Raw genomic sequence first — 27699 nt, 5'->3', positions numbered from 1 at the left:
ATTCACTTAATATTGCGTTCGTTCATTCAGTTACCATTCTCCCAATAAAAATAGGCTTAATTTTCTTTGTGCAAAAACAAATTTGTTATTTTCTCCTTTGCATTAAGATTTTTTGTGAGATTTACATAAGATGTGAACCCTCAGCTCTTCAAATTTTTTATGATGTCAAAACCCAGCAGACAGAACTGTGGCACTGTTTCATCTGCAGGTGATTTACACAGACATTATCTCCACAACATAAAAACAACTAACATTTCAGTTTAAGAAATCTAACTCCTATATCTTAATTATGTCTTATTTTTATATGAAAATACAACTTTAACAGTCACAAACGTTCATGAGTTTTTCATGTCTTGCTGGTAGAATATGACCTTGAACAGACATTGAGGTATAAGTTGTCCTGAGCTGTGCAGTCCTTTTTTAAAATAGCCAATGTGAATCTTCAGTCTGAAGCTTAGAGAAGCTTGGCATCAAACCACATGCAGTCCTAAGAAGCTCAACAGCTATAGGTTGCTTTCACCAACACACCTTGGTTTAAATTAAAAAATCCCAAACCAACAGTGCTTTGTTGCCAGTGATTACCAAAAGAATCAGATTTGATCATCAGCATTAGCCATTGTGTTCTTTGTCAGACATACATTCATCCTCTCACTACAGTACATATGCTGAATGTTGAGCTGCAAGTCTCGACTGTGGCATTTGGCTGAACCCTTATCGAAAAAATGCTTTTCGTCCTTTACATGAACAGTGTCCAAAATGTCCCCCATTACATGTGCTGCCAGGTTTTGTCCATGGACTGAATGTGCTCCTTGGCCTTCATCCTCAAAGCCGCAATGCTGGAGCTGCGGTCCACGTCATCCAGCGGGTACTTCTCATTAAATACAGGGGGACACTGGTAAGGAGGAGGTGGCATGGACTGCATTCCCTGAACAATGCCCGGGGAGGAATTCAGGAACCCGGGGTGACTCGGATAGGCAGGTTGGAGGCTTTGGGCCGGTCCCATAAAGCCCGGGATGCTGTGCATGGAGGTGGCGCTGGAGAGCGGGGAGGATAACCAAGGGTCCAGGGGAAGCGAATTACTCACAGACCCCATGTTCGGGGGTATGGGTGGCCGATTAAAGGACAACATTGCAGCGTCATGAATTTTCATGGTGCTTGTGTCCATCTTCTCCTGTCGCCTCCATTTTGCACGTCGGTTTTGGAACCACACCTGTACAGTTGATAATAGACAAAATTACTCAGAAAGCTTTATTATTTATAGGTTAAAATGTTAAACTAGTATGTTTTTTTAAGTAAAACTGTATTTTAGGTGACATTTTTATATTGGTATAAAATATATTTGAATGTACTCTATAAAATTAGCTACATAAGTGCATAATCTGTACTTATATTGTGGTAGGCTAAGTTAACTGTATTCATAAATGAGTGACGGATTTCCAAGTGGAAATAGGATTTTGGGAATGAAAACTTGAGGGCGTTTTTATTTCCAATTGAATTGTGAAAATAATGATGGGAGGTACACGGACCCTTTTTGAAGCTTCGAATTTATTGAACCAATTGCATAGCAAATTGATTCAGTTTTTCGAAGCGTTCAAAACACCATACACACTGGCGACCCCTACTGGTCAAAATAGTGTAAAAGCAGCAAGAGCTGTCCAAACATTTTACACTTTTTACAAAACAATAGATTGTTCTAAAAATATGTTTTTAAGAAAAATAAATTATTTAATTTAATTAAGACATCATTTAAAGTGTATTCGGTGTTTTTAGTTTTATTTATGGCAAACAAATCATTAAGTTCATTAAATCTGTCTATAAACAAAAAGTAGACAAAATGGTGTTATTAGTCAGAAGGATGAATGTTTTATGAACTTGTATAATAAAATTGACCCTAGTTCACCTACCCTGGTCATTTGTGATCAACTCTCCCATGGTGAATCGTTCAACCAATGATTCGAAACAAAAGATTCGTAAATGTTTCGAAGCCTCATGACGCGTGATTCGAAATCGCCCATCACTAGCTGAAAACATACTGCCGCTTGTCTTTATGAGTGAGTTCAAAATATGTCTTTATTTTTTAAACACCTGATTCAACCCATCAGCTTGTTAGTGTGCTGTGCAGACCGTTCGGCGTGTGACATCATAGTCGCGCGAGAGTAATTTGAGAGTAGAGGACTCTGTACACTTTCAAACCTCTCTCGCGCTACTGCGATGTCACGCACTGATCGTTCTGCGCGACGCTGCATGACATCATGGAAGCCTTTAATGGAAGAGTGGTGACAACGTTCTTCTGGGAGGATGGAGTTACGCAACACAAACAAACAAACAAACAAACAAACAAACATCACAGAGTTATGAGAGTCACTTCACACACAGCCTGCTTATTAATAGGTAAGTTTTAATTCAAAATTATTTGAATCTTTTGTGTCCAGAGAGAGGGTAAGTTACATATTTTTAGCTTGGAGAACATACCAGAATATGCATTGTTGTCACTGAAAGATTTCCTGTAACAGTTAATCTGCTGATGATCTTTATTAAAATCCCACCACCAAAAACTCTATTGTAGGTTTAACCATTCATTTAACTACAATGCTGTAAATATTACATTTGTCCTCTTTATTTGTTGATGTATTAATTATTATTAGCAAAACCATGTTAACTGTAGTAAAACTATTGTTAATTTTCATAAGGGACAAGATCATCTTCATTAAATCAACAACCTGTATTGTTTAACATCATAATGCCCTATCAACATAATTCTATTATAGTCATACTGAAGTAACACTTTATAGTCACACTTTGAATGGCCAAGGGCCACCCAAGACTGACACGTAAAGCAACCAATCAAGTTTTGCATTGTGCCATGTCATATTTAGGGGCTGTCACATACATACTCGCATAGTCGCATACTTGTGATCTTGATTAACCATTTTGTCACCGATGTAAACAAGACAGCTTTCTTCTACGATCAGACAGCTTTGTGTTGTCTCTAGGCAGAATGTTTAAGGATGCAACACACGCATCTCCCAGAAATCCTTTCGAATTCAAGCAATCAGATGATTACTTAAAATCTGCTGAAGTGTTAACTGTGCCGTATCCATCAGATGTTTAGCCAACAGTCCATGGGTTTGATGTCTGAGGCTAATTCTATTACAGATAACTCCAATGTCAACATTGTAATGAAATTACAATTACAGCGATCACTACACTATTATGCCTTAATTAATGTCATTAAGTGCTTGTTATCCAAAAGCTTTACCTGAACCCGAACTTCTGCCAGATTGACTTTCGTAGCCAGTTCTTCTCGACTGTACACATCAGGATAGTGGGATTTTTCAAAGGCACGTTCAAGCTCGTGCAACTGATAGGTCGTGAAGGTGGTTCTGTTGCGTCTGTGTTTCTTTTTAGGTTGATCCTCATCAGTGGGGTCTGGGGAACCGCTTTCACTCTTCATAGTACTCCTGGGATCTCCTAAATCACTGTCACACTTCTCTGTAGAGAAAAGACCTGTATCTACAGCAAAAAAATAAAAATAAAATTTAAAACGGTTTAAGGTTGCAGTGGAAACGTGTTCAACATTATTTCATTTTCACGTATTTTTAAATAATATGTGGTTGAAAAAAAGTTTGTCTTTGCTGTGTAGTAGAAGTTAAGGTTGTTGTCACGACATTGCATGCAGTTACTAAGATTCCACATGCATTTTAGCACCTTCCTATGTGGTTGCTAGGGTCTTCTCAGTGGTTGCTAGGTCAAAATGCATAGTCTATAACACAAGCATAACCATAATAACACCAGTAGTAATATTTAAAAAATCAATTTCTTTGTTTACAAAAAGTGGTCAAAAATATAGAAATACTATACTGGCCCATTACTGTATGATTTAGAAGTCATATAGTAAAACATCTACTGAATGAACAATGTAAAAATAAACAGCAATGGCAATATCATATTACTGTACTTCGATATTTACCATACTACTGTGTTAATGCCACATTCATAATACATACTTGAAACTCTAAACGTAAAATCAAACAAAAATATTGCATTGTAATATATGGCATTACTATAGTATCATGTCCAAAACAAACATGGCTTAATCGTAGTATCATATACAGGAAACAAGGTAATTCGATGGTTCTATTTTAAAATGTCCTTGTGCTGAATACTAAGATTAAGATTAAAAGTCCTGCACACAAACAAACAAACTTCTTTTATGTATTTCTACCTTTTCAGAAAACACCAGTGTGATGCATTGATGGTTTCAAATATAAAACAAACCAAACATTATCAAGTTCCTTCACTTCCGTCACTAGAATTAAGTCCATCCATTAATGCTTTAAGCATGCACACAGATGTCACTAGTTGAGGTCATGTGACCAAGACTGCTAATCTAAGGCCCTGTTTACACCTGGTATTAGGAAGTATTTTGATTGATCGGATCACTAGTAGGCAACGCTAAATACAGGTGAAACGGCCTGTGAAATGTTTTGAGCTCACAACCACATTCAGAGGTAGTTGAAACACATTTGACTGGATTGAACAGCCACAAAAACTGCCTACTCGTCTATTGATCTAATGTGTGATGTACTGAGCAAACCCATATTGTTCTCCGCAGTCTTTGGGCTTTTTATTGATAAAACTAAAGCAGCTGCTCTTTCATTATATTTCACCTTGCAAGCGTTTGAAAGTTGTGCCAGTATATTTCATCAATTGCTCTGTAATATCTAAGAAAGCTTTTACATATACAAAACACTGAAGTGTACAATACAGAGTACTAGTAATGGTTATTTCTCAGGGGCCGTTTAAATGACAGGACTACATTTTCAACCGAAAACAGGAAAGTTCTTAGGAGTGTTGGTTGTTTGTTTACTCAACAACACAATTAGGGTACTGAAACCTCAAACGTTTAAAAGGGGGTTTTAAAGTCACAATGTGACAAAACTCAAACATGGGAAATGGTGATGTTGTGCATGCATAAAGCGTGCTCAGTTACCCTCAAGTATTTCATAACCATGACGACAATGGCAGCCAACAGGGCTGTTTTTGTGTTACTCAAAATAATACGTTTACAAATGATAACGTTTATAAATTTTTGCTGCTTTATAGTCCAGGGTCACTTAAAGTAATAAATCTGCCTCATCGTTCGCCAAAGCAAAACTGCTCGATGCTTTTGCCATCTTGATTGTTTGTATTTATAGCTCTGTAGAATAATGCGTAAGTATGCGCAGGAACGTAGTGTTTCTTTACAAAGTAACATCGCCAACTACTGGCCTGGCATGCATAATATTTTTTTCGAGGACCTGTGTAAACGCGTATCGTTTTGTCAATATTGTTGTGTATAGACGGTTTTATCGGATGCACGTGTGCTGACGTCTGCATCCGAACTTTACTTCCGGTTTTGTTTTTTTAATGGTCTGACTAGTTGCTAAACTGCTCTCTTGAACAAATGTCTCGTCGAAAATAACAAATGTTTTGTTTCCTAGGTAATCTATGTGTTGTTTTTTTGCTTGTTATATAAATAAACTACGTTTAAAGAACTTTGTTGTTATTTATTCTTAGCGGAGTTTACCAGAAGTTACGTGCGGACCACAACAGCCGCTTGTTTATGTTGATACTGAAATTTATGTGAAATTTTTCAAAAAACCAAAGGATCAACTTTTCCGTTGTTTACATTGTTGTTGTGTAAACGTAGCCTCAGAGGTATGCTGCGTGCACACTACCATTGACCATGTCGCCCATTTCTTTTAATGAGGCTTTCCTTATTCTTCTTGTCCTAGTAACATTTATTAACAAATAGCTAACCATCCACTGCAGTAACTAATGAAAGATGGATGACGTGAACTCCAAGCTTCACTCCTATTGGTATTTGCTGCTGAAATTCGCTCATCATTTGCATAAAGTTAAAGGTTTTTCTTTCGTCGCTGAACACAACCCATCTAGTCAGTGTAGCGTGTTTTGCCGGAAATCCCAAGCTCTTCGTACAGTATAAATGAATTGTATCAAGTTGCTTTGAAGCTGTGTGTCACTTGTAATGTGATAGAGCACCAGATATTTTCGATATATATTAGACAGAATATTTTGAAACTCAATAGCTTTACTGATTTAACTAGTGGTGTTAGTTAAAGGGACAATATGTAGGATTTTCCCCCATCTAGTGTTGAAATTGTATTTTGCATTCAAATGAATAGTGCTCTCTAGCGCCTCGCTTTTCTAAATGCGTGTTGCAATTAGTAGCCATTTTGTAATCGCTGACCTCCTTGTCCGTTTCAGCTGGTTCATGAGTTCTGAATGAAAACGCGTTGTGGAAACACGTTGGTTGGCTAGTGCTTTTTGTCCCTCTCTGCTTTTATAGTTTATCAATATGGTGGAATGACATGGAAGCCTCCTTGGACTTACCCGTTCAATGTAAATAAAGAGAAGAAATTCTAGGATTACAAGGAAAAGTCAGATCAATGGCAGAGGTCATTTGACACCAACGAGGACATATTTATTAATAAAGACATTGATTTTGATTAATAAAACACTTTTTTACTGTCCCGTTAAGGCAATTTCACTATTGCTCATATTTAATGCTAAGCTCTTTTTAAATTCAGCCTAAATTAAAGGAAAATACAAGCCGTATTCACAGACCGAAATATCATCAACACCCTAGCAACCACCTATCAAAGTCCTGAGTCCTGAGTTTTGCAAGCGACTACAAATTTACATACATACACATATTTAGCAAAACTCTTTCATGTCAATGATTACTGATCTCTCCCATTCTGTGTCTTTTTTTCATTTGTACCACATTCTGACTTGACACAGGAGTAGACGGTTGATAGTCATTCTTACCATGATAAACAGACTGTTGAGAGTTATCAGAGAGACTCTGCAGGTGACTGTAGGGGTCAGAGTTCACTTGCTTCTCTTGTTCCTCCAGGTCAGGTCCGTCTACTTTATGTACGCCAACGTGATTGAGCAGAGGGTCCTGATCCTTACTGAAGCCCAGAATCACATCAATGCTGTGGACGCGACCGCCCATTCCAGAGCCGCCTTTACCCAGGTCGTGGTAATTGTCCGTCGAGAGACAGCCGTCATCCCCCATATTCATTCTATCCGGTGACAAATGCATCCAATCTGCTTGTGTAGCGAATCTCCTTGAGAAAAGAGTTTCTGCACTGTGTTCATACAAATGTTTTGATTCTTGCTGGAGACAGTGAGAGAAGTGGAGGCGAATGGATTTAGGGACCAGCACGCCACTTTAAAGGTCTGTCTAAAAACATATAAAAATAGATTATGATGTATTTACGTGTACTATCAGATGTAAGCCTGTGAAGAGGAGTCTGAATTTATTGCAATTGATGCGGGATGTCAAAGCAAGTATAAACAAATAATGCAAAAAAAAGTAAACTTTTTGCAGTGAATTCAAATCAGTGGTGGTCTGATAAACTTAATAAATGCGTTTAAGTGTGTTAAGATTGTGCTCCAATCAGGTTATTTATCTTCTAATCTTGCTTTCTCTGTGTCGGCCAAAATCTGTGTTTCTGGCACGTCACATTTGTCAAATGACATGTAAATGGACAGCTCTGACCCTTTAAGGTTTCCATGCTTCATCGGTTTCACTGAAAGACAACTGGGCCGCTTAGTTCAAACGCTTTATTGTTTCTACACTGAATGTTGCTGAACGCTAGATACATGAAATATGACACAAAGACACATTGTGCACAATCACAGTTGACAGTTTCATCTTAAATCAATCTTTAATCTAACCTATCAGAAAAATTTAATTAATCTTATCACTGAAATCTTATTATAGACTTCACTGTAAGCCTAGGTCACTGTAACAAAATTCAAAGTTTAATCAACTTCATTGTACAAGTCATTTAAACTTAATTTTTTTTCATGAGTTGCTGTAATAAAAAAAAGTTATTTTTATAATATATTACAACTCATCTTGACTCTAGTCAAGTTAATTGTAACTTCAAATGTATTACACTTAAAACATTTAAGTGCAACAAGGAATTTTTACAGTGTTCACTCACTGCGCTATAAAATGTTAATTTTGCTTTGTTAAACAAACAAGCAACTTTAAGTTAAATGTACGTAAGATTGTTAAACACTCAATTAGAATTTTTTGTTTACTGAACGTAAAATATATCGCTCCAACAATACATTTCTTGTTCTATAAATAGTCAGTTAACAATATGAGAAACTTTGTTTACCCGTCATATTTAAGCATAGTTGTATAAAACTCGAAATATTAAGTGAACTCTGCAATCTTTGCCCCTAAAACGAGTCCATTTTAACCCCATTCACACAGCACGTTGATGCCAGAAAAGCCCCATAAATTGTCAGATAGCCTTTTGTGTAAACAAATTGATTCTGGGATCGTTCCTGTAAAGGGGAATTAGTGATTTACTGGACTAAAAACACGCGTGTAGTTTCTCTCAAGAGAAATTACGCATAAACTCCAGCAAGTGCAAGATTGCAAACACAATGCATGTCACATTACGCGTCTTTACGGGATGTGTGTGAACGCACGCACAGATTCCAGAAAATTAAAGTGTGAATGAACCAAAATCAAATGATCCCACACTGTAAAAATAAGCAGCATTTTTGTCAAATCAACCAATATTTTAATGTTACTTTAACCTAAAACATTTTACAAGTTTGACAAGTTCTGTCAACTTTTCACAAGCCTAAACATAAAATAGTAGGTTGAAGTGACTTACAAAACTTGAGTTGTCTTAACTTCATGCTGCATTTTTTTTTACAGTGTCCGGGACATTTTTTCTGTGTATTGTCTATAATCTGTGTGTGAAAAGGGTTAAGACCAAAGGTATAGCAGAAATCTCAATAAAGGTGACGGTAATCAAATCTCATGAAGTGAAAAGATGAGCTCTTAAAACTTCACCACAAAAATGATAAACAACAATGATAACAGTAACAACTGCAGTATATAAACAAAAACAGCAAACAGCAAAACAACATTTCTATAACTGTAGCAGTAATTAATGCATGTTGCAATGCATGATGGGTGAACCTTTCAAAGCCCAGGTTTAAATAAACTGTAAAAAGTTGATTCAACTCAAAATGTCTTGTTGAATGAGAGAAATTATGCAATCGTGAATTACACTAAAACACTTGCGTAATGGAGGGCATAGGCCATTTCATGGTTTAGGTTAAGTGTACTTATTTATTTGGGTTAAAACTAAATTAAGTTTATCTAATCTGTGTTATTTTTCATCTAAAATGCTCATAATAAGTATATAAAAATGTATGTGCTCAAATAGAAATGCTGAACTTCACACACTTTTGTTAAACTTGATCATTGCAATATTACAGCCCTGTGTTTAAATCACACACTGTAAAAAACATACTATTTTACGTTTTGACCTGCAATAAGGTGACATAACTTAAAAAACATTTAAAATTACTTGACTTAATTTGTTAAGTTAAAGTAACATTTCTATAGATACCGGTTCATGAGGGGTTTTACTATGGCTTGATTCGTTGCGTAAAAAAAACTATAAGAAGTTTAATTATACTTTACTAGAGTGATAATGACTCATAGCCAAAGACAGTTTTCACATATGCATATATACAAATACAAGCTATTTATATGCCCTGTTTCTTTTAATCTCTTAGTAATATTGACAAATACGACTTCAATGTATAATAAATTGAATAAAAGATACCTTTTGCGTCAACTTGTTGGGTCGTCAAAACTGCACAGTTTGGTTGTCGACCCCAGGCATCTCCGCAAAAGACACACTATAACTTCATACCCGCAGTGCACCTTGTTTAGATGCTGCCGACTGTAAAATTATTCCGAAAAATTACACACTTAATTCCCAGAAGTGAGGAAAAATTCTGAAGCACTCACATTTAGGTTTTCCGTTGGCCTGACACGCAGAGAGCCGGTGGAAGAGGAAAACACTTAAGAGGTTTAATGATTAGAATCCTTCCCCTTTAAGAATGATTGACAGTTGTTCTCTACTGGGGTAATTGCACTAAATGTTGGCTGTGGTTTGGCCACAGAGGGAGGCCGGCGCTAATGATGCACCGCACAATGTCTGTTCAACAATCTTTTGTCTAAATGATAATAGTGACCTACTGAAAGTGGCCAGTAATTCCTAACTTTACAAAGACAACACACCACTTATTAAGATGTGTTTTTTTCCAGCGCAGCCGCCAGCCGTATGTCTTTAATGTTTTACAAAGATGAAAAGCATACAACGTAAATACTTTTACTTGTGTGTCAGTGTGCTACATGATCTGATCAATTCTGATCAATCAAATGTAATACAATGTGGCCTGTCAAGCAAAAAACTAAATTATCACATTATTTCTGTATGCCTCTATAATCACAGGGGATAGAGAAATAGTTGCGTTGGGTTTAGAAACAGAAATTTATAAAATTATAAATCCACATGTGAAATGTATTTGTTTCGCCTTTGCAATGAGACCAATTTTCTTATTTGTTTAGTGACCTAGACATAATTCTTTATATTAAGTATATATTTTGGATAATATGTTATAATTATCATCCGGCATCTTTGATTTACTTTTCAAAATCCTTAAACTTTATCTCCAGGTTTAGATTAGAGTTTGAATATATTTGTGACCCTGGCTTACAAAAAAGCAATAGCCAACAATAAATACATTGGGTTGAAATCATTATTAAGTAAAAAAATAAAGTAAGATATTTTGTAATTTTTTTTACCATAAATATATATGAAAATGTATTTATCATTAGTAATATGTGTTGCTAATGCTAAGGACTTAATTTGGACAACTTTAATTTAGACTTTTTGCACCCTCACATTTTCATATAGTTGTATATGTCGGCCAAATATTGTCCTATCCGAACAAACCACATCAATAGAAAGTTTTCAGATGATGTATATATCTAAAAATATGTGTTGTTGACTATTCAATTCGATTTTATTTATATATATATAGCGCTTTTCACAATTGGTAAATGTTGCAAAGCAGCTTTACATTAATAGAAGCAAGGAAAACACAAATAAATCGACAGACAATATAAGTAGCAAAATACAGCGTCTATGAATAAACTTTACAAGCAAGCGTATTAATAATGTATCATATACAAGAGGGTGCTAAGTTAAGCCAATGTTGGCTGACTCCCTGGGGTTGAAAAAAACCCTAGGAGAAAAACCTCAGGGAGGAACAAAAAGTCCTAGAAGGGAAAAAACCCTTGGGTTATATATATATCGACTGTATGTATATATTTATATGGGATGTAAACAGATAAGGAGATTAAACGGGTTTCGTCTGTGATCGTTGGTCAGGCATCAGCTGGGCATCACGTTGAAGGACGGCCAGTAGATCAGTGGTGTGTTGACCTTCATGGCAGCTGGAACTGGGTCTGTTTGTCTCAATGTCCTCGGGTTCGAGGAGGAGACAGGAAGAGAGAAACAAAATCCTATTAGCGTAGGGGCTGTTCGCATGTAATACAAGTGTCACACAGTGTTGTGTTTTAATATATCCTCGGTTCCAGACAGGCTAGCTATTGCGGCATTAGTATATTTCCCAGACGAGTTATGTGAATTCTTTGTTCCGTACAGGCTAACTATTGCGAGATAAGTACATTTAATAGACAAATTATGTGAATGCTTTGTTAAAGAAAAAAGTCTTAAGTTTAGATCTAAAGTGATCGACTGTGTCTGATTTATAGACATCAGTTGGCAAATCATTCCAGAGCTTAGGGGCTAAGTAGGAAAGGGATCTACCACCTTTAGACACTTTTGATATTCTAGGGATAATTAAGAGACCAGAATTTTGCGACCGCAGTTAACGTGATGGATTGTATTCTGATAGAAATTCTCTAAGATACGAGGGTGCTAGGCCATTCAAGGCTTTGTAGGTGATTAATAGTATTTTAATAGTATAGTAAGGTTAGTAGATTAATAGTATTACTTTGATAGAAAGGCTTTACCTGTTGATAATTGCTGTAAATTTACCTCATCTATCTCATTAGACTTCATCAAGCAATGCCACGCATGACCTGAGATTGGAAAACAAACTGCTCAGACTCTTTATTAATTGTTTTAAATGTGACTTTACCTCATCTTCTCAATGGCCTGTGTTGGTACAGCAAGTAAAGATTTTGGGCTGTTTTTTTTAAAGCCAGTTGGCCAGGCTGATACTGATGGACTGATAGATCAACCCTCTCCTAATAAGACTACAGTATCTGCTTGAGATTGTCTCTGGACTTAATGAAATCTAAAGATTAGACAACCAATTAGGATCACTGAATAAAGGAGATAAGATCTTCAGTTTTCCCCTCTCACCATACCTACATTTATTACACATTTTAGATAAATCAACACCATGGAGATGAAGCTTTAGCCGTGTGAATATGTGTTTCCTGTCCTGTTGTCAGTCCCACAATCCAACTTAAAAGTGTGGCACCTGACCTCCATAGAAATGAATTAAACTGTAAATATTGTGTGGTGAAGCGTTTGATCATAATAAACATCTGACAGAAAAGACTGTGAATCCCCAATCGGAAGTTATTATTCCGTCAAAGATCAGCGCTCTTGGATGTTACGTTAAAGTTAATGGGAGTAATGTCTTGTCACATCGTGTGGACGATTAACACTTGGAAAGAGGAATGTAAACACTAATTTTTTTCTGGAGCTATATTTCTTATCAGAACGCGAAAACACAGTGGAACTGCAGGTAAGCACCGCAGCTTTTAAATGTGGACATTGATCATTTATTTTATCGCGACGTGACTATTAAAACATGTAATACTGCAGATTTGACCTCATTTTGACCATCAATAACAAACAAGGCCAACACGAGAGCCAGGGAATCCCTGTCAGAGATGTAGCCCAGAGAGGGCGGTGGTCAGCGGGGCGAGTGAACACTGACGTCCGCTCATGCTTTGGTTCTCATTCGTACCGAATCTCACTAAGCAAACGTTCAAACAGGCGCTATCTTTACTAATCGACTGTAGATTTAAATATAATACATATATATTCTCGACTGAACTAATCTTAAAACTACACTTTGTGACCAAGAAACGTTAATATAAAGAAACGCCTATCCGTCCATTGAGTTATTGTGAGATTCAAAGCAGCCGAAAGTGTTACCTGTCATTCTGGCCTACGGCCTCGTGCCTCTGGCCTAATCACAGCCGTGATGATATAGAGCTATATCACACTCCTACTCGAGCGATATTGCTTAAATAAACAGTAAAAGTCTGATATCGATTCTGAATTGCAAAGACGATAATATGTACAACTTTTTCATGTGCTACGGCTCTTTTATCAACAAGAAGTCCTTATCAATCCAAAATCACTATGAGTTTGAGTCATTTATAACATGCATCTGAAAAAGTCAAACATAATCATTATAAATATCTTTAATATCATGAAAATACCTGAAAAGATTTTAAAAAACTGCTGCTTCTGAAAGCTTAGGCAGCTGATTTGTTGCTTTGCTGCCACACGAGGAAATGATGTTGGCGGCATGAAAGCAGCTCTGGGAAAGCATTCGGACAGACTTCATCGGCAGTGTAATGCAATTCTGTTTTAAACATTTGTGATAACTAATCCCATTTGAAAACGACAATACTAATGTCTCACTAGAAATGCAATCAAAAGGTGTAAAACGTGAAAATATTACTGTATTGTCACTAAATTTGTGCTCCAGCACTTTCTCGGCTGCCATTTTATTTTTTCGAACTCAACCAGGCTCGACAAATCACATTCCCTGCGCACGCCCCTCGATGCCTTCATGCCTTTGAAGTCTGCCTCCGCAGGCAACATTTTAGAGCTCTCGGACGCAGCTAGGGATTTCAAGAAACATTCAAGAATGTGGCTTTTGGCTCATACAAACAATTATGCCTCACTGCCTCTTACTGCACAATAGTGTTGCTTTTTTATGTATGCTCTTCAAAAATGTTGAGTTTTTCAATCCATAGTTGCATCAAATAAGGACATTTTCTTGTTTAAACCAACTGTTGGATTTGTTACCCAACCATGAGTTAAAACAACACATTTATTTGGATCTTCAGTGGATTACCAGTAAAGATCAATATGGCATACACAATCGATAGTTGGCTTAGCTAACTTAATGAAGAAGCTAATAATCATTTTATCACATTAAAATATTAAGGCTGTCCATCTTTGCTTGTTTCCTCATTATCCTAATTCAGAGTAAATGAGCTAAGAAGAGCAGCATAGCTATCAAGCGCCTTAGTTTTATCAGAAGACAATTTAATCCTATTAACCACAAAGCAGCTCACGCCTGAAGGAGCTGCGTCAGCGAGGATGGGGGGCAGGTGCTGAAAATACACCGGCAGTTTACTATAGTACTTGTGTAATACAGTACAGCTTCTAAATCTGTTTAAACTATGTGTGTATTTTATGTCATAAAACAAAATAGGAGAGTCTTTAAGTAATGTTAATGTATAATAAAAGCTTATTTTACTATTGCTTGAAGTCATCGGAGAACAGCACTGTGTTATTTCTAATGTGTACAGAATACTTGTTTAAGTTACAAAATTGTCCAAAATGTGCAAAGCTCACTGAGCATGTTACCTTATACAGTAAACATTACATTTACTGTCTTGGATCTGTTTATTTTGAACAGTATAATGGGGCGGTCACGTTACACTTTTCGTTCCATTGACTTTCATTTATATGCATGCAAATGCATCAGACAACCCCTTGGATCCGAGAGCCTCAACTGATGCGTGAAGTTTGTTTCAATTCACCATACGAGACAACGCAATGTATCCAAACAGCGTCTTTATTTAATACATATGTGCGTCGACTTGCGACACCCCACAGCACCGTGAAAACTATACAAAAGACAAATTCATATTCAAACATCAAATTGTATAAATAGACATCACAAACATTACACAAACATTCATTGATACGTTCATTTCATTAACTCTCCAAGGAGTGCAAACCAGATATCATTATCCTGTCGTCAACATTATACGTACTTCCAATTTCATTCAAATGATGTGAAGTATAAAAATACAGATTAAAATACCAACTCAAACAACTGGCGCCTAGCATATGTCCACCTGCCATCTCATCATGATTACTTGTGCACCTGTTCACTACAGTGCCTGAAGAGGACAATTTCAACACAAATATCAGTGAGCTTCAGTTTGCAATTCACATACATCAAGTACAAAGACATCAATTTGTATCGTGAATCAAGTTACAAAATTAATTACACAAATGTATTTAATAATTCATGACCCAATTCATACTTGCATAAAATACATAAATACAGTATTTTAAGTGGTCCCCTGAACTTTGACTTGGAAATCGTATCAGGTGGAGATATGTGTCCAGTAGAAATCGATATGTCATGGCGAAACTTTTCTCTTTACTGAAAAGCAAAACTAGACAAAGCACTCCTCCCTTCTCATATTCACAACAACATTCAAAAAAACATCTGCATGCGCAAAATCTAGTGTGACCGACCACCCCTTAACATTAGTTGACTTTATTTTTTTTAAATAGAGGAAACCCATTGAGTTAAAAAAAATAGGTAAGCAATTTACTGTACATCTTTTTACGTATGCTGGTATGTAAGCAGGCCCGGCGGCAGGATGAAATGACTGAGGGGGCATGTGAAATTGTTGAGGGGGCTTAACTTTATATCATCAATGAATAATACACACTGAGATCTCGCTGTGGAATGACAGATTTTTAAATGCAGCGCTCCATAAAACACTCCATATGCAACTGCACAGGTTACCAGAAACTGACTAACACAATTTAGTAAAACTAGCAAAAAATTATGATAGATCATGAGATATTATTTGATAGACTAGTAAGTTTGGATTAAGGATGTTTAAAATCTCTAGCCTGGTGGTCAGGACATAAATGGATCAAATCAGCAGATTTACAAAGGTTTATTTATCTCCATGTTAAAATTAGCAGGGTAACTGCAGTATACCACATTGCTATGTGATTTCCATATTATAGAGGAGAGTAGGCTATTCAACGGCAATAAACGTCTCATATTGGAATAAATATCCTCACAATATTATTATTTCTCAAAACTTTGACAAAAATTTTCATTTTCAAAAATTTGACAAAAAAATGTATTTTCAGAGGAACTGTATTCTTACAGTTATTCAAAGATGCACACATTATTCCGCATATGATTTATTAGACGAGAGTATTCATATAACGGCAGTGCACGTCTCATAGCTATGGCAATAAATATCCACATAACATAACAGCATAAAATTAATAAAATGACAAGGAAGCAGGATTGATATATAAATTGTATTATTATTACCGGAAAAACGGCAATATTACTGAAATAAACTCTGAGGTAGGCTAAATGCGCCAAACACGCGTTTAACCGCAAGTCTAAATAAGCAAGTGAATGAAACATTATTATCTCTTAAAACTTTATATGACAAAATTAATTTAAAGGAAATGTATTCTTACAGTTATTCAAAGATGCACACATTATTCCATATATTAATTCCTGTTTAAGAGCACGTTCGCCTCTGGCCTCGCTCGCTCTGTTATGTAATAGCTGCTTGACAGGTGCGCATCTCCGTCTTTCAAACAGGTAACATTATAACCTTTATAACAATAGAGTAAACTTTATAGTTACTTTCACTGTGTTTGTCTGATATGAATAACACACTTCGGCAAATTATTATTATTTGAAAAATTATTTTGTATTTATTATTTTAGTAAATTATTATCTTATTTGAATAGATTTTTATTGCTGCTTCCATAAACATCAGTGTGTATTTTACAAACTAAATGTAGGCTATTGTTTTACCAGTGCTTATGTGTATTTAAATGTCTGAAATTTAAAATAAACATTATGAGGTTGAAAACACTGCATTGATATATGACAGCGCTGAGCTCGTCCTTCTGGCTCAAGGTCAACCGACGCGAAAGACGTTTGAATCTGGCAGTATGTCACGTTACTGAACATTCTAAATCCCATATGGGGATAAGGTTAAATTATTATTTAACTCAAAAGGTTGAACATTTTATTTGTAACCATGAATACAAAAATGAAACAGAGGGGGCACAAATCAGATCTGAGGGGGCAATGCCCCTTTTGCCCCCTCGTGGCGCCGGGCCTGTACGTAAGGTTATTTTGACTGTTGAATATGTGTACCAGGGAATATGCAACAATATGGAAATTGTTGACATCATTTTTTAACGCAACAAGTTTATTCAAAATTCAACTAGCCAAATTATCATTTAGTGATATAATCATTTACAGTGTAGAGTCCAAACAATGTCAGAAAAGGTAAATAAATGGTCCCTAGTTGTCACTGGGGTGGTTTTAGAAAGTACACCTTTGCACCAAAACGTTCATATTAGTATGTCAGAGGTACATATTGGTACCAAATGTACATATCTGCACCTATGTTAAGACCTTCTTAAAAGGACTGCCCCAGTTACAGCGAGGCAGCTGGACCATTTATTCTGACACCCATAATAACTTATAACAGAATTTTGAGTTTTCCAACATATTCAGTTAATTCAATTTGATTTAACTTGAAAGAATTTGGAATATAATTTTCCCTTTCCAACTTCTTCACCTAGTTAATTGAGTTTAAAGTTTTTTATTGTTAATTTTACTGTACTTTGGTGTTTATTTAGTGTACGGTATTACAACTCTCTGTTCTTTCAGTCATTAAATTCTCTACATAAACACACACAAAACTGCATTTTAAACATGCATTTTCATTATTGTAGAGAGAAATTCAGTTTAATATGATGAACATTGTCCATGCAAACCAAAGTGAACACAAATCACCTGAATAAAAGTTTCACAAAGAACAGCAAAACAACATCAAAACATCTATGACATTTTTAACAACTATTTAAATAGTTAAAGGTTTCATCAGTTCTAATTCTGTGATGCATGAAAAAACTAAATATTTGGGTGCAAAGGATTATGGGTATTCCTTATAACAATTTGTACTAAAATATTCACTTCATTACACTTTGATTAATTTTTTTAGTTTTATGAATTTTATAAATCAATATTTTTGCTTAGGTCCAAAAACTAAATATTACGTGATGTTACCTTAAAGTGACACCATGTAATTTTTCAACCTTCATAATACATTTTCAAGACCCTTGTGATAGTACATCGACTTTAAATAGGTTGAATGACATGTCTACCATAGCCTGACGGGGTCTGTATCACTTTTACTCGTATTTTAAAACTTAGGGTTTCTGGTAGTAACCAGAGCACAAAAAAAACTACAAAATTCGACTGCTTTACGCCATACGTCACTTCCTCCACACAATTTGTTTTTAATGTGAATTTTGCTGGAGGCTACTTAACGAGTGTAGAGAGCAGTTTCTATTATGTGACTCTGTGGCACAGTCTTTAGTGTCACGGACCTATGACACGGGCGACCCGGGTTCGATTCCCCTTTAAGGCAATTTTTTATATAAACTGTTGATTCATACATAAATGCGATGTTCTTTATAAATTACGGCGATTATATTGCATATAGTTCACTGTATTAAGATGCTGTGTTCACGTATTTACCTTTTTTTTACTGTGTCTATGATATTTACATTACAATCCAGGATGCTATAGCACTCAAACTTGCTCACAGTGTAAAACCAAACCCTATTCATTCACCAATCAGATCCGAGCGTTTCTCTCTTCTCTCTTCCTCATTTGCTGCGTTCCGCTGTCACTCGCGTGACGTATTACAAAGCGGCAGACCTAAACGCATCGGTTTACTTGGATTTGGAGCGATTTTCACACAAAAAAGAGGAATAACGAGCGCCATTGCGGAAAATCCTGGTGGCGAGGGAGAGAGAGACGATGCAACAATATTTGTTTGGAAAAGGGCAAGGAAATACGTCTGGTCGTTTCTGAATTGGAAGGCTGCAGCCTCCGGAGGTCAAATATGCAGGCTGCACACGTCATCAAGCCTGGGTTATTAAGGTAAACTGAGCATTACATTCGCAAGTCATAAGCATACTGCAACAATTTACGATTAACTAAGTATAATAGTCAACTTTGTAATTGTTAATATTGTGAAATAAGACAGTCTTGATGACGTATACAGCTTAGAAATACGACATTCGGAGGCTGCAACCTTCAGATTGAGAAATGGCTTCTGCCACGACGAGTTCCTCATCAGAAAGTTGTAACATGACTGCGTTTCTCACTGTTGTCTCAAAATGTTGATCGTTTAGCATTTTAAATGTTTAGTTTTTAGTTTAGTTTTAAGGTTGGCCAGTTCCTTTCCTTTGCGACAGTGCTGCGGCGCTTGTGGGCTCTAGGGGCGCTAGAAGTGAAAAATACGTGTCTAGCACCCCCTAGTGGCCAAAAAGTTTCATGGTGTCCCTTTAATTGTTTAAGTTGTGTATCATTTTCTGGGGTTGTTGGGCCGACACAGAGGATAGGAATAAAAGCTGTTAACTAATCCTGATCAAATTAAACTAGTCTCATGTTCTTAATCCAATTCATTATGAAATAATTATCTGTAAGTCACTGGTTTCTATATTACACATGTTGTGCTTTAGATTGAATACACACAACTATTGACAATAGACATGAACTATTGGACAATACAAAGTCAAGTAGCAATGTCTCGGGAATCTGTGCTGTAATTTTAGGCTGCTGATGACATTAAATCCCAAAGAGACACTGACATGCTGTGGCTTTAATCTACTTCTTAATCTTTATGTGCTAATTGACTCCTACAACATCTTCCATACACATACTGTACTTCATCTCCAGAGTAAATCCATCACATCCCATGAAAGAAAGTGAGAAAACCACTAGAATGAGAATGTATTACAGTATGTTGAGGGAATGTAACTTTTTAACAAATCATTTATCATTGGTTGAAGGGGGTTTAGGCTATGACATCATTTACTGTTGCTCTTTCATTTAATGCACACTGTGGCTACATCCGAAAGCTCTAAAATAATTCCTTCGGAGGCAGCATTCCAAGGTAGGAAATGCATCAGGGCACAGCCGAATCCAATGTTTGCTTTACTTCCTATCTTCTGAGATATCTTCATCAGGTAGATTTTTGAAGGCAGCATACATTTTTTCTTTGCTGCCTTCAATATCCCACAATGTTATGCGTGTGTGTGCGCGAGGAATGTGATTGGTCGAGTTCAAAAAATAAAAATGGCAGCAAGAAAGCGGCTAGATCACAGTTTCAGTGAAAATAAAGTAATATTTTCCCTTTATACACACTTTGATTGCATTTATAGCAAGAAATCAGTTTTGACTTTGTAAGTATTTGATCAGTTACTACAAACTGTTTATATTTCAATCATAATTCTATTACGCTGCCTATGAAGGCTGTCTGAATGTGTTCCCCAGCGAACAAACGCTGCCTAAAGGTTATACTCGCGCTTTAGTCTGCAACACGAGCCTCCGCTGATCTCACGTGCGTCTCAACAAACAGACAAGGCGTTTATAGTTGAGATGCTCGCTGTTGATTCTTTAAAAAGACGAGGCGACTTCAGCAATTGAACACAAAAACCAACACAAAGAAGAGGATATAAGTCATTGTTGCTGAAACAACCCTGGAACTTGTAACATCAGAGCTTGATATATAAATATAAACAATCTCTTAAATATGTCTATATTAAACATTATCATTTCATTAATGTTTTTACTAAACAAACGATACAGAAATCTCATGATTTGTTTGTTTTTTACCATCATCCAGTGCTTCTTTCAACACACATATAAGACAAAAATTCTGAATCTGAATATGTAAAAGAATTTGTGTTTTATATGCCAAAGTTTCTATATATTAAGAGTGTCAATCGTATATGCATTGTTTTGCATAGATTGATCAAAGAGATACGTCACACGCTTGCCTGCTCGGACAGAATCGTCTCAAGGTCGGTCATTTTCAGATGCAAAGCGGTTACAAAAATTGCTGTGCACACCTCCACGCAAAATGGGGTCTCACGCACCCAACACGTATGACCGCCCACTCCACGTTGATGGCAATTTTGCGGCACGCACCAACGCGCCTGTGCGGAAGCGTACTTAGCTTATACTTAGCTTTCGGACGCAGTAGGGTTGCCGCGGTGACGTAATTTTCCCACCGGTTGGGAGGGGCTTATAAATGTGCATGCAGACGTGCACATTTTACTTTCACTTTTGAATTACGCAACTGTTTAAATGCAACGCTTGCGTAAGCTGCGTTAAATCGCCTATGAATTTGCGTGCAATGTGAGTGCAACAGCTGGTTTACTTAAGTGCTTGAGTCAATGTGCGCAGGTAATTCTCACAGAACCCGCCAGTCCCAAGCAGAGCAACCGGCTACTTCTCCATAAAAGCGCTGCTTGAATGATGGGTTTAATATTTTTCTTGATGAAAAACACAACAACAAAACGATCCCGCTTATATTAAACATCATATATGTATATTATAACAAAAACGAGCAAAGCACGCGGCTTCTGTCATCATCTGGTCAGTCAGCTCGCCTCGCAAACTCTGACAGAAATAAATGAAATCTGACACCTGCGGCTCCTCTATGACGTGACGCCCGTTCAGCCCCGCTGAATTCAGACAACAGACACATTCAGTTGTAAGTGTTTGCTCTCTCTAACGAAACTAAATGATTTAATTACACGAAAATATCAAAACGACGGTGAAAGACGGTGTCGCGGTGGGCAAGTGATATGACCGGTGAGAGGCTGAAGCACCGGTTATCACCGTTTCACCGACTATCGCGGCAAGCCTAGGACGCAGCTGGAATTATGTATTTTTGTAGGCCAACCCGGAAGTTGGGTTCACTCAAGAAAAAGTCAACAAGATTTTTTCAATAGGATTTTGGCAAAAAATAATGATCTATCTTTGATCAACAAAAGACTTTTTCGAATTTAGAAGAAACAAAAAGCTAACTTTAGGCTACAGGTGTCAGCAAACTACACCACAGTCGCTCGACTTCAACATCAATACAACCAAGCTTTTGACAACTTTTTTAAACTTTTATCATTTTAAAACATGTTTACTAATAAGGAAATACTCTGCAGATTAATCTTGTTTGGGAATTTTGTTAGATTTTAATGCATGATGACATTTAAAGTTCCTGACAACGTCTGTCCCTTCTAGCAGTTTGTTAGCAACTACCCTTTAAAGGACCCCTTAAAATTTTACAAGTATGGGTTTTCGTAAAATAAAACATTTTAAATATCTTCAGCTTTTGTTAACCACATATCAAATATAAGGCGTTTAACCAAAACCCCATTCAAAAAACCCAGTTGACTTCAGAATGAAAGTCGCTAAAACATTAACTTGTTTCCGTGTTATTAAGTTTATTTAACTATGTTCGGGAGATGAGCGTGGTCATGTAATCCAACCAATCAGTGCAAAGAGGTCTCTATATATAGCCGTCCCTCATCTCTTTCCCATGACAGTTTTTGCAGTCTCTTTTCTCCACCCCATCACCACCCTCTCAGCTGGTATATCTATCCCAGTTAAAGAGGGGGGAGTACTCTGGGTTTAGGCTAAAATTTCAAGCTCTGAGCCCTCCCATTGGACAGCATGCCAAAAATGCTTTATCTTATTATTACCCTATTAATTACATTATTATTGTTAATGCGAACTCGTAAATAGCCTGAAAATACGTTATCCACACAGCTCTCCATTTGCATGATCAAACCTGTAACATTGGGGCGGATCACATTTCACTTTTTTTGCACGTCCTTGACACGTTGTTTACACGTTGATTTTTCTGCACCGTTTTAGAAGCGAAATGTGAACCGCACCTTAAAGTTAAGCTTGTTTTTAAGACCAACAAAGCATGTTTATCAGTTTACACGTCCTATTTGTCTGTGTGCTACAAACAGTAAGCTCTTTTAGATAAAAGATAAATATATGTATACAGTTTATGTATTTTACAGTCATTTTAATCAATAATTGTAATGCACAGTAAAAACGGTTACAGTTTATCAAACAGTCACATGATGACACATTTTTCTTCTGCGGCCTGCTTCACCTCCGTCATTGTGTTTTGAGCTTTGGTCTTTATTGTGTCAAAGTCCACCTCCATGTTTTGGAGTTTGCTCAGAAAAGAATCGTTGATCTCTTCCTCTTCCTCATCTTCCTCCACCATCTTTGCCAGCTCCTCAGGCAGATCCAGGTCGTCTCCGGCCATCTGGACCGTGGCATCGTCTTGAGCACTCTGTGTTTCCAAACAGCGTTGTGTAAAAAGTAAATTGAAAAACAATTGATTTAGCTTAGTACGGATGAGTAGAGGTTTATGCTGTTCTGTTAAGACTGTACACGTGAGATGCGGCTATTAATAAATGTTGTATAATCATTTTCAGTATTATTCATGTGGATTAGTTACAGTCAGGGTTGTGCACCAAGTGTCTTTTCAACACAGTTTGTAAACAGGAAGATTAACTTAAAAATATATAAAATTACAAAATTAATTTTTGCTATTAAGTATAAACATGTGATCAAATATTTCTAGAAACATTAGATGATGTTAAAACTGTATATTTAATTATTTAATAAATTAACTCTTTACAAGACCATCTAACAAAAACATCTCATTCCCATGTCACACTTATGTTCAGTGCGATATTTGTTTTATACGAGTAAAATTACAATTTTGTGCATCATGAGAGAACGTGGCCTCTTCAATTAAAATTCACACTTGTAAATCAGTGGGGTTTAGTTGACTCCGCCCTCATTCATTTGCATTACCTCTGGTAGTCTGTATTTGTCACGTAGCTGCACTCGCAGGTTTGCCCTCTCTGCTTTTCTTGTGGCAAACTCCTTGTCTCTCGCTATCCTGATAACAAAACATAAAACAATTATATTTCATGCATCACAGGAATTTTTTTACAGTTTATATATTTAAGATGACCACTGACAAAACCGTAGATTTTACCCCCTAAATGTTTGGCAATTGGGTGGGTTTCGGTAGAAAACCCTGGCAACCCAGTTAATGGCTGACATTGACAGCAGGACAGAGCCTAAGAAGGTTAAAAGGGTTTAGGGTTAAAATATGGAGCATGTGGTTTTATATACAGTCAAACAAGGCCAGGGCTTTAGACTTACTAACCAAACCCAACCAGTCAATACATTAAACAACATACTTGCAACTATCACTATTGTTTCAGAGTAACATTTACCCCTGTTTTCAATCTTTCAATAACTGTTCACTTACACCTAGTTAAGCTGTTAGGAATTTCACTATATTAAAATAATTCTTGGGCAATGACATTTGACCTGATAAGGGCTCGTGTGACCCAGTTTTTAGACATAACACTCTCAGGTGTTATTTAAAGAGATAATGTTTAAAGCCCAACATCGTGTGTAGTCTCTTCATCCTTTGAAGACATCCTGCTAAAGTTTTCACAACCACAGTAGATCATATATTTAGTCTCTTTATTTCACATAACAATGTAAAAATGGCACACATTTATTTAAGTATTGTCCGATACACGCTTGTCAAGTCTGACACTACACGCCACAACTTCAAGGACCAACCACTCCATTTAAAGGCGGAGTCCATGATGTTTGAAAGCCAATGTTGATATTTGAAATCACCTAAACAAACACGCCCCTACCCCAATAGAATCTGGACCTTCTGTTGATAGACCCGCCCCACACATACGCAACCCGTAATTTAATTTGATTTGATTGGCTATAAGTGTGTTTTGGTAGTCGGCCCGTCTCCTTTTCCAAAGCGTTTTTCAAACATCGTGGACTCCGCCTTTAAAGGGACAGTAAGTAGGATTTTAAACCATCTAGTGGTGAAATTGTATTTTGCATTCAAAAAAATAGTGCTCTCTAGCACCACCTCGCTTTTCCAAATGCGTGTTGAAACTACAGTAGACGATATGTACACACTGATCTCCTTGTCCGTTTTAGCTAGTTCATGTGTTCTGAACGAAAACGCATTGTGGAAACGTATTGCGGTACGCTAGTGCTTTTTGTCCCTCTCTGCTATTATAGTTTTTCAATATGGTGAAACCATAGATATATACACTAGATGTCACCTTGGCTACGGCAGTTCATTGGAATGAATGCGTCAAATAGAGCCGCCATCTTGAAACGGGGAACGGCGCATCAGCGTCATTGTAGACAATGGTGTAACGGAAATAAAATCACCATAAATCGTCATGAATGCGATTTTCTTGGTTTTCTTTTTGTTCGTTTCAACAGTCAGACATGTATTTAGCATTGAATACAGAAAAAAATTAACGTTTTGATATTATGAAAATCTACTTTATAATGCATACTGCTAGTAGGCCTAACATCCATACGCAGCACAAAAGTCCAGCATCGTCCATGAATTCGAAGTACAGGCGGAGATAGCAGTTTTAGATACTTCCTATGACAAGACTCCTGTTCTATGGCGGCGGTTTTGACGCATGCTAAGGAGCCCAAGGCGACATCTAGTATATATATCTATGTGGTGGAACGACATGGAAGCCTTCTTGGACTTACCCGTTTAATGCAAATAAAGAGAAGAAATTCTAAGCTTACAAAGAAAAGTCAGGTCATTGGCAGAGGTCATTTGACACCAATGAGGACATATTTATGAATAAAGACATTTATTTTGACTAATAAAATACTTACAAAATCTAAAGATTGTCCGTTTAAGCAAACAACAAACTATACCAATAAACACTGACACAGTACAGTTTAAAACTCTTAATAAACTGCACTCTTAACCTTTATCTCTATCCTGAAATAGTAATAAAATAATCTCTTACGAATTGTTCAAGTATTGTTGTCTTGGACGTCGTGAGCTTGGAGAATATAGTGTACAAAGCAAGTTTATAAAAATATAGCTTCAATGTGTGATATGAATAAATCATGCTCATAAAAGATTGTTTAGATTAGTCTTATATGAAGTGAGTGGAAATGCTATTCTTGCTATTCTTTACATCACAACTTAACAAGCGGATGAAGTGTTTGGGAAGGGATTTACTCTCTGAACATCTCAGGTGGAGATACTTCACTTTAATTCATTGTATTTATATAAGTCATATTGTTCCAAAGCAGTTTAACAAAGAATAGTTGCTTGCAAGCCCTCCAGTATACAAGTCGTAGACTACATTATTATCCTTCTCTGTCCCACACAAAAAATGCTGGGTTGTTTTAACCCATGATTAGGTCAGATATGGATATTTTCCAGGTTAATTTACCTAACAGTTTAACAATTTAACCAACAGTTTGTTCATATTTTACCCAACCATGGGTTTAAAACAACCCAACAATTTTTTCTTGTTTCCCAGCACAATAAGATGCAATTATGCATTGTTTTATACACTGTAAAAAAAATTCGTAGAAATTACAATGTTATTGCAGCTGGGTTGCCGTAAATTACCGTAGATTTAAATTTATTTTATTTACTGGCAAGAGTTTGTTCAAAGTTAAATCAATTTTAAATATTAACACGTTTTTATCTTTACAAAATAAAACTATAACAGCCTCATGCAAAGCACTCTGGGAACCAGAAATCATAATCAGCCTTTTTCTGTTTTTTTTTGCTTCAGATTTTGTTTCCCAGAATGTTTTGCTTGAGGCTGTTTTTCTAGTTTTATTCTGTGAAGACAAAGACTTGTAAATGTTTAATGTTCATTTAACTTTGAACAAAATGTTGCCAGTAAATAACATACATTTAAATCTACGGTAATTTACCGGCAACCCAGCTGCAAATGTCTACAGAATTTTTTTACAGTGTATTCATGTTGTTTTTTTAAGATGTTTACAGAAGTTTGTAATTCATAACTACTTGGATTACAGTGCTCGTTTTAGTTGTATTAAATGTGGGCTGTTAAAAAAATATAACTTACAGTCAAAAAAATACCTGTGTATGGTAAACAAATACAGAATATATATATTGACATGTAATTTCTTTTACACCAACACAGTATACAGTAAGTTACAGTATAAATCTGTTTGTCGAATTGACCTTTTTATAGATGCATATTGTTTTAATCTCTTTTATTTAAGCATAAAATCTATGATTATCTATAATCTTTTATTCAGTTTAGATTGTTACTAAAATCACAGCCAGTCAAAACTTTTTTTGACATTGGATGTTTACTATAGAGTTAAATGAATTTTTTATTTCTGTTTTATTCTTATCTCAGGACGTCATGTTGTGACCCTGACCACATCCTTACATCCAGGTGATTTATTTATTTCACATATATTTCCATTTGATGGATCGCAATTCTGAATGCCAGAAGTGTATGTTTCTCTCTCTAAGCTGTCTATATACAGTATTTAAGCTTTCATTACCAAGGCAAGGTATCATTACAATAGCACACAATACACCAGCAGGTCACACGCATGTATTGTAAAAACTGTTATTGTGTCATGTGATGCCATCAGCGAGCGATCTACTCACTTCTCCTCAATAAGCTGTTTCTGATACTCCTCAAACTCTTCTCTGTTCATTCCTTTAGACGCCGCCGTCTCTTTGCCTCCGGTCTTCTCATCTCCAGCATCATTTCCCCCCGTCATGTTCTTCAATTTGTCCCCAACCATCTGCTGGAGGAAGAACGCCATGTTCTCAGTGTTTGGAGGGGTTGAATAGGCCCAAAGAAGGTTTCACTTTGTGAATTTAACTCTTCAACCCTCCAAACATGACATTTCATAACAGCAATGCAATGCAGTGGTGGAAGGCAGCTAGTTTGGAGAACAGATGAAGGGATGAAGACAATGGAGGCGTCTTGGTTATGGATT

The 27699-nt window shown here is 36.5% G+C and overlaps 2 protein-coding genes and 1 long non-coding RNA gene across 4 annotated transcripts; 1 reads left to right on the top strand and 2 right to left on the bottom strand.

Moving 5' to 3' along the window:
* Positions 1-14: 14 nt before the first annotated feature.
* rx2 (retinal homeobox gene 2) lies at positions 15-10081 on the bottom strand. 2 transcript variants are annotated; one of them, XM_055201225.2, is made up of 4 exons: positions 9681-10081; positions 6835-7255; positions 3260-3513; positions 15-1210 (listed from the first exon to the last, which is right to left on the bottom strand). In XM_055201225.2, exons 2-4 carry the CDS (start codon positions 7112-7114, stop codon positions 767-769), a joined length of 978 nt encoding a protein of 325 aa, XP_055057200.2. In that variant the 5' UTR covers positions 7115-7255; positions 9681-10081; the 3' UTR covers positions 15-766. The 2 variants fall into 2 exon arrangements, with proteins under 2 accessions (XP_055057200.2, XP_055057201.2); XM_055201226.2 differs by lacking the exon at positions 9681-10081 and having other exon boundaries at positions 6835-7613.
* LOC129441545 (uncharacterized) lies at positions 2319-27552 on the top strand. The gene is made up of 4 exons (XR_008643471.2): positions 2319-2391; positions 6923-7051; positions 27102-27140; positions 27420-27552. It is a non-coding gene; the product is annotated as an uncharacterized lncRNA (long non-coding RNA).
* Positions 21732-27522, bottom strand: cplx4c (complexin 4c). Its single transcript, XM_055201227.2, has 3 exons — positions 27362-27522; positions 23695-23782; positions 21732-23164 (listed from the first exon to the last, which is right to left on the bottom strand). Exons 1-3 carry the CDS (start codon positions 27520-27522, stop codon positions 22940-22942), a joined length of 474 nt encoding a protein of 157 aa, XP_055057202.2. The 3' UTR covers positions 21732-22939.
* Positions 27553-27699: the final 147 nt, after the last annotated feature.

The sequence above is a fragment of the Misgurnus anguillicaudatus genome, chromosome 2 (assembly GCF_027580225.2).
Source record: "Misgurnus anguillicaudatus chromosome 2, ASM2758022v2, whole genome shotgun sequence".
NCBI lineage: Eukaryota > Metazoa > Chordata > Actinopteri > Cypriniformes > Cobitidae > Misgurnus > Misgurnus anguillicaudatus.
The sequence above is the reverse complement of the archived record's forward strand: the minus strand, read 5'-3'. Positions and strand labels throughout refer to the sequence as shown.

What these genes read in the sequence shown, in the direction of transcription:
- rx2 (XM_055201225.2), bottom strand. Translation starts at nt 7,114, where the DNA reads ATGCATTTGTCACCGGATAGAATGAATATGGGGGATGACGGCTGTCTC. An exon ending in TCAACAGTCTGTTTATCATG is followed by an intron (nt 3,514 to 6,834) that starts GTAAGAATGACT and finishes TTTTTGCTGTAG; the next exon opens with ATACAGGTCTTTTCTCTACA. An exon ending in TGGCAGAAGTTCGGGTTCAG is followed by an intron (nt 1,211 to 3,259) that starts GTAAAGCTTTTG and finishes TCAACTGTACAG; the next exon opens with GTGTGGTTCCAAAACCGACG.
- cplx4c (XM_055201227.2), bottom strand. Translation starts at nt 27,522, where the DNA reads ATGGCGTTCTTCCTCCAGCAGATGGTTGGGGACAAATTGAAGAACATG. An exon ending in AAACAGCTTATTGAGGAGAA is followed by an intron (nt 23,783 to 27,361) that starts GTGAGTAGATCG and finishes TTTTGTTATCAG; the next exon opens with GATAGCGAGAGACAAGGAGT. An exon ending in ACAAATACAGACTACCAGAG is followed by an intron (nt 23,165 to 23,694) that starts GTAATGCAAATG and finishes TTGGAAACACAG; the next exon opens with AGTGCTCAAGACGATGCCAC.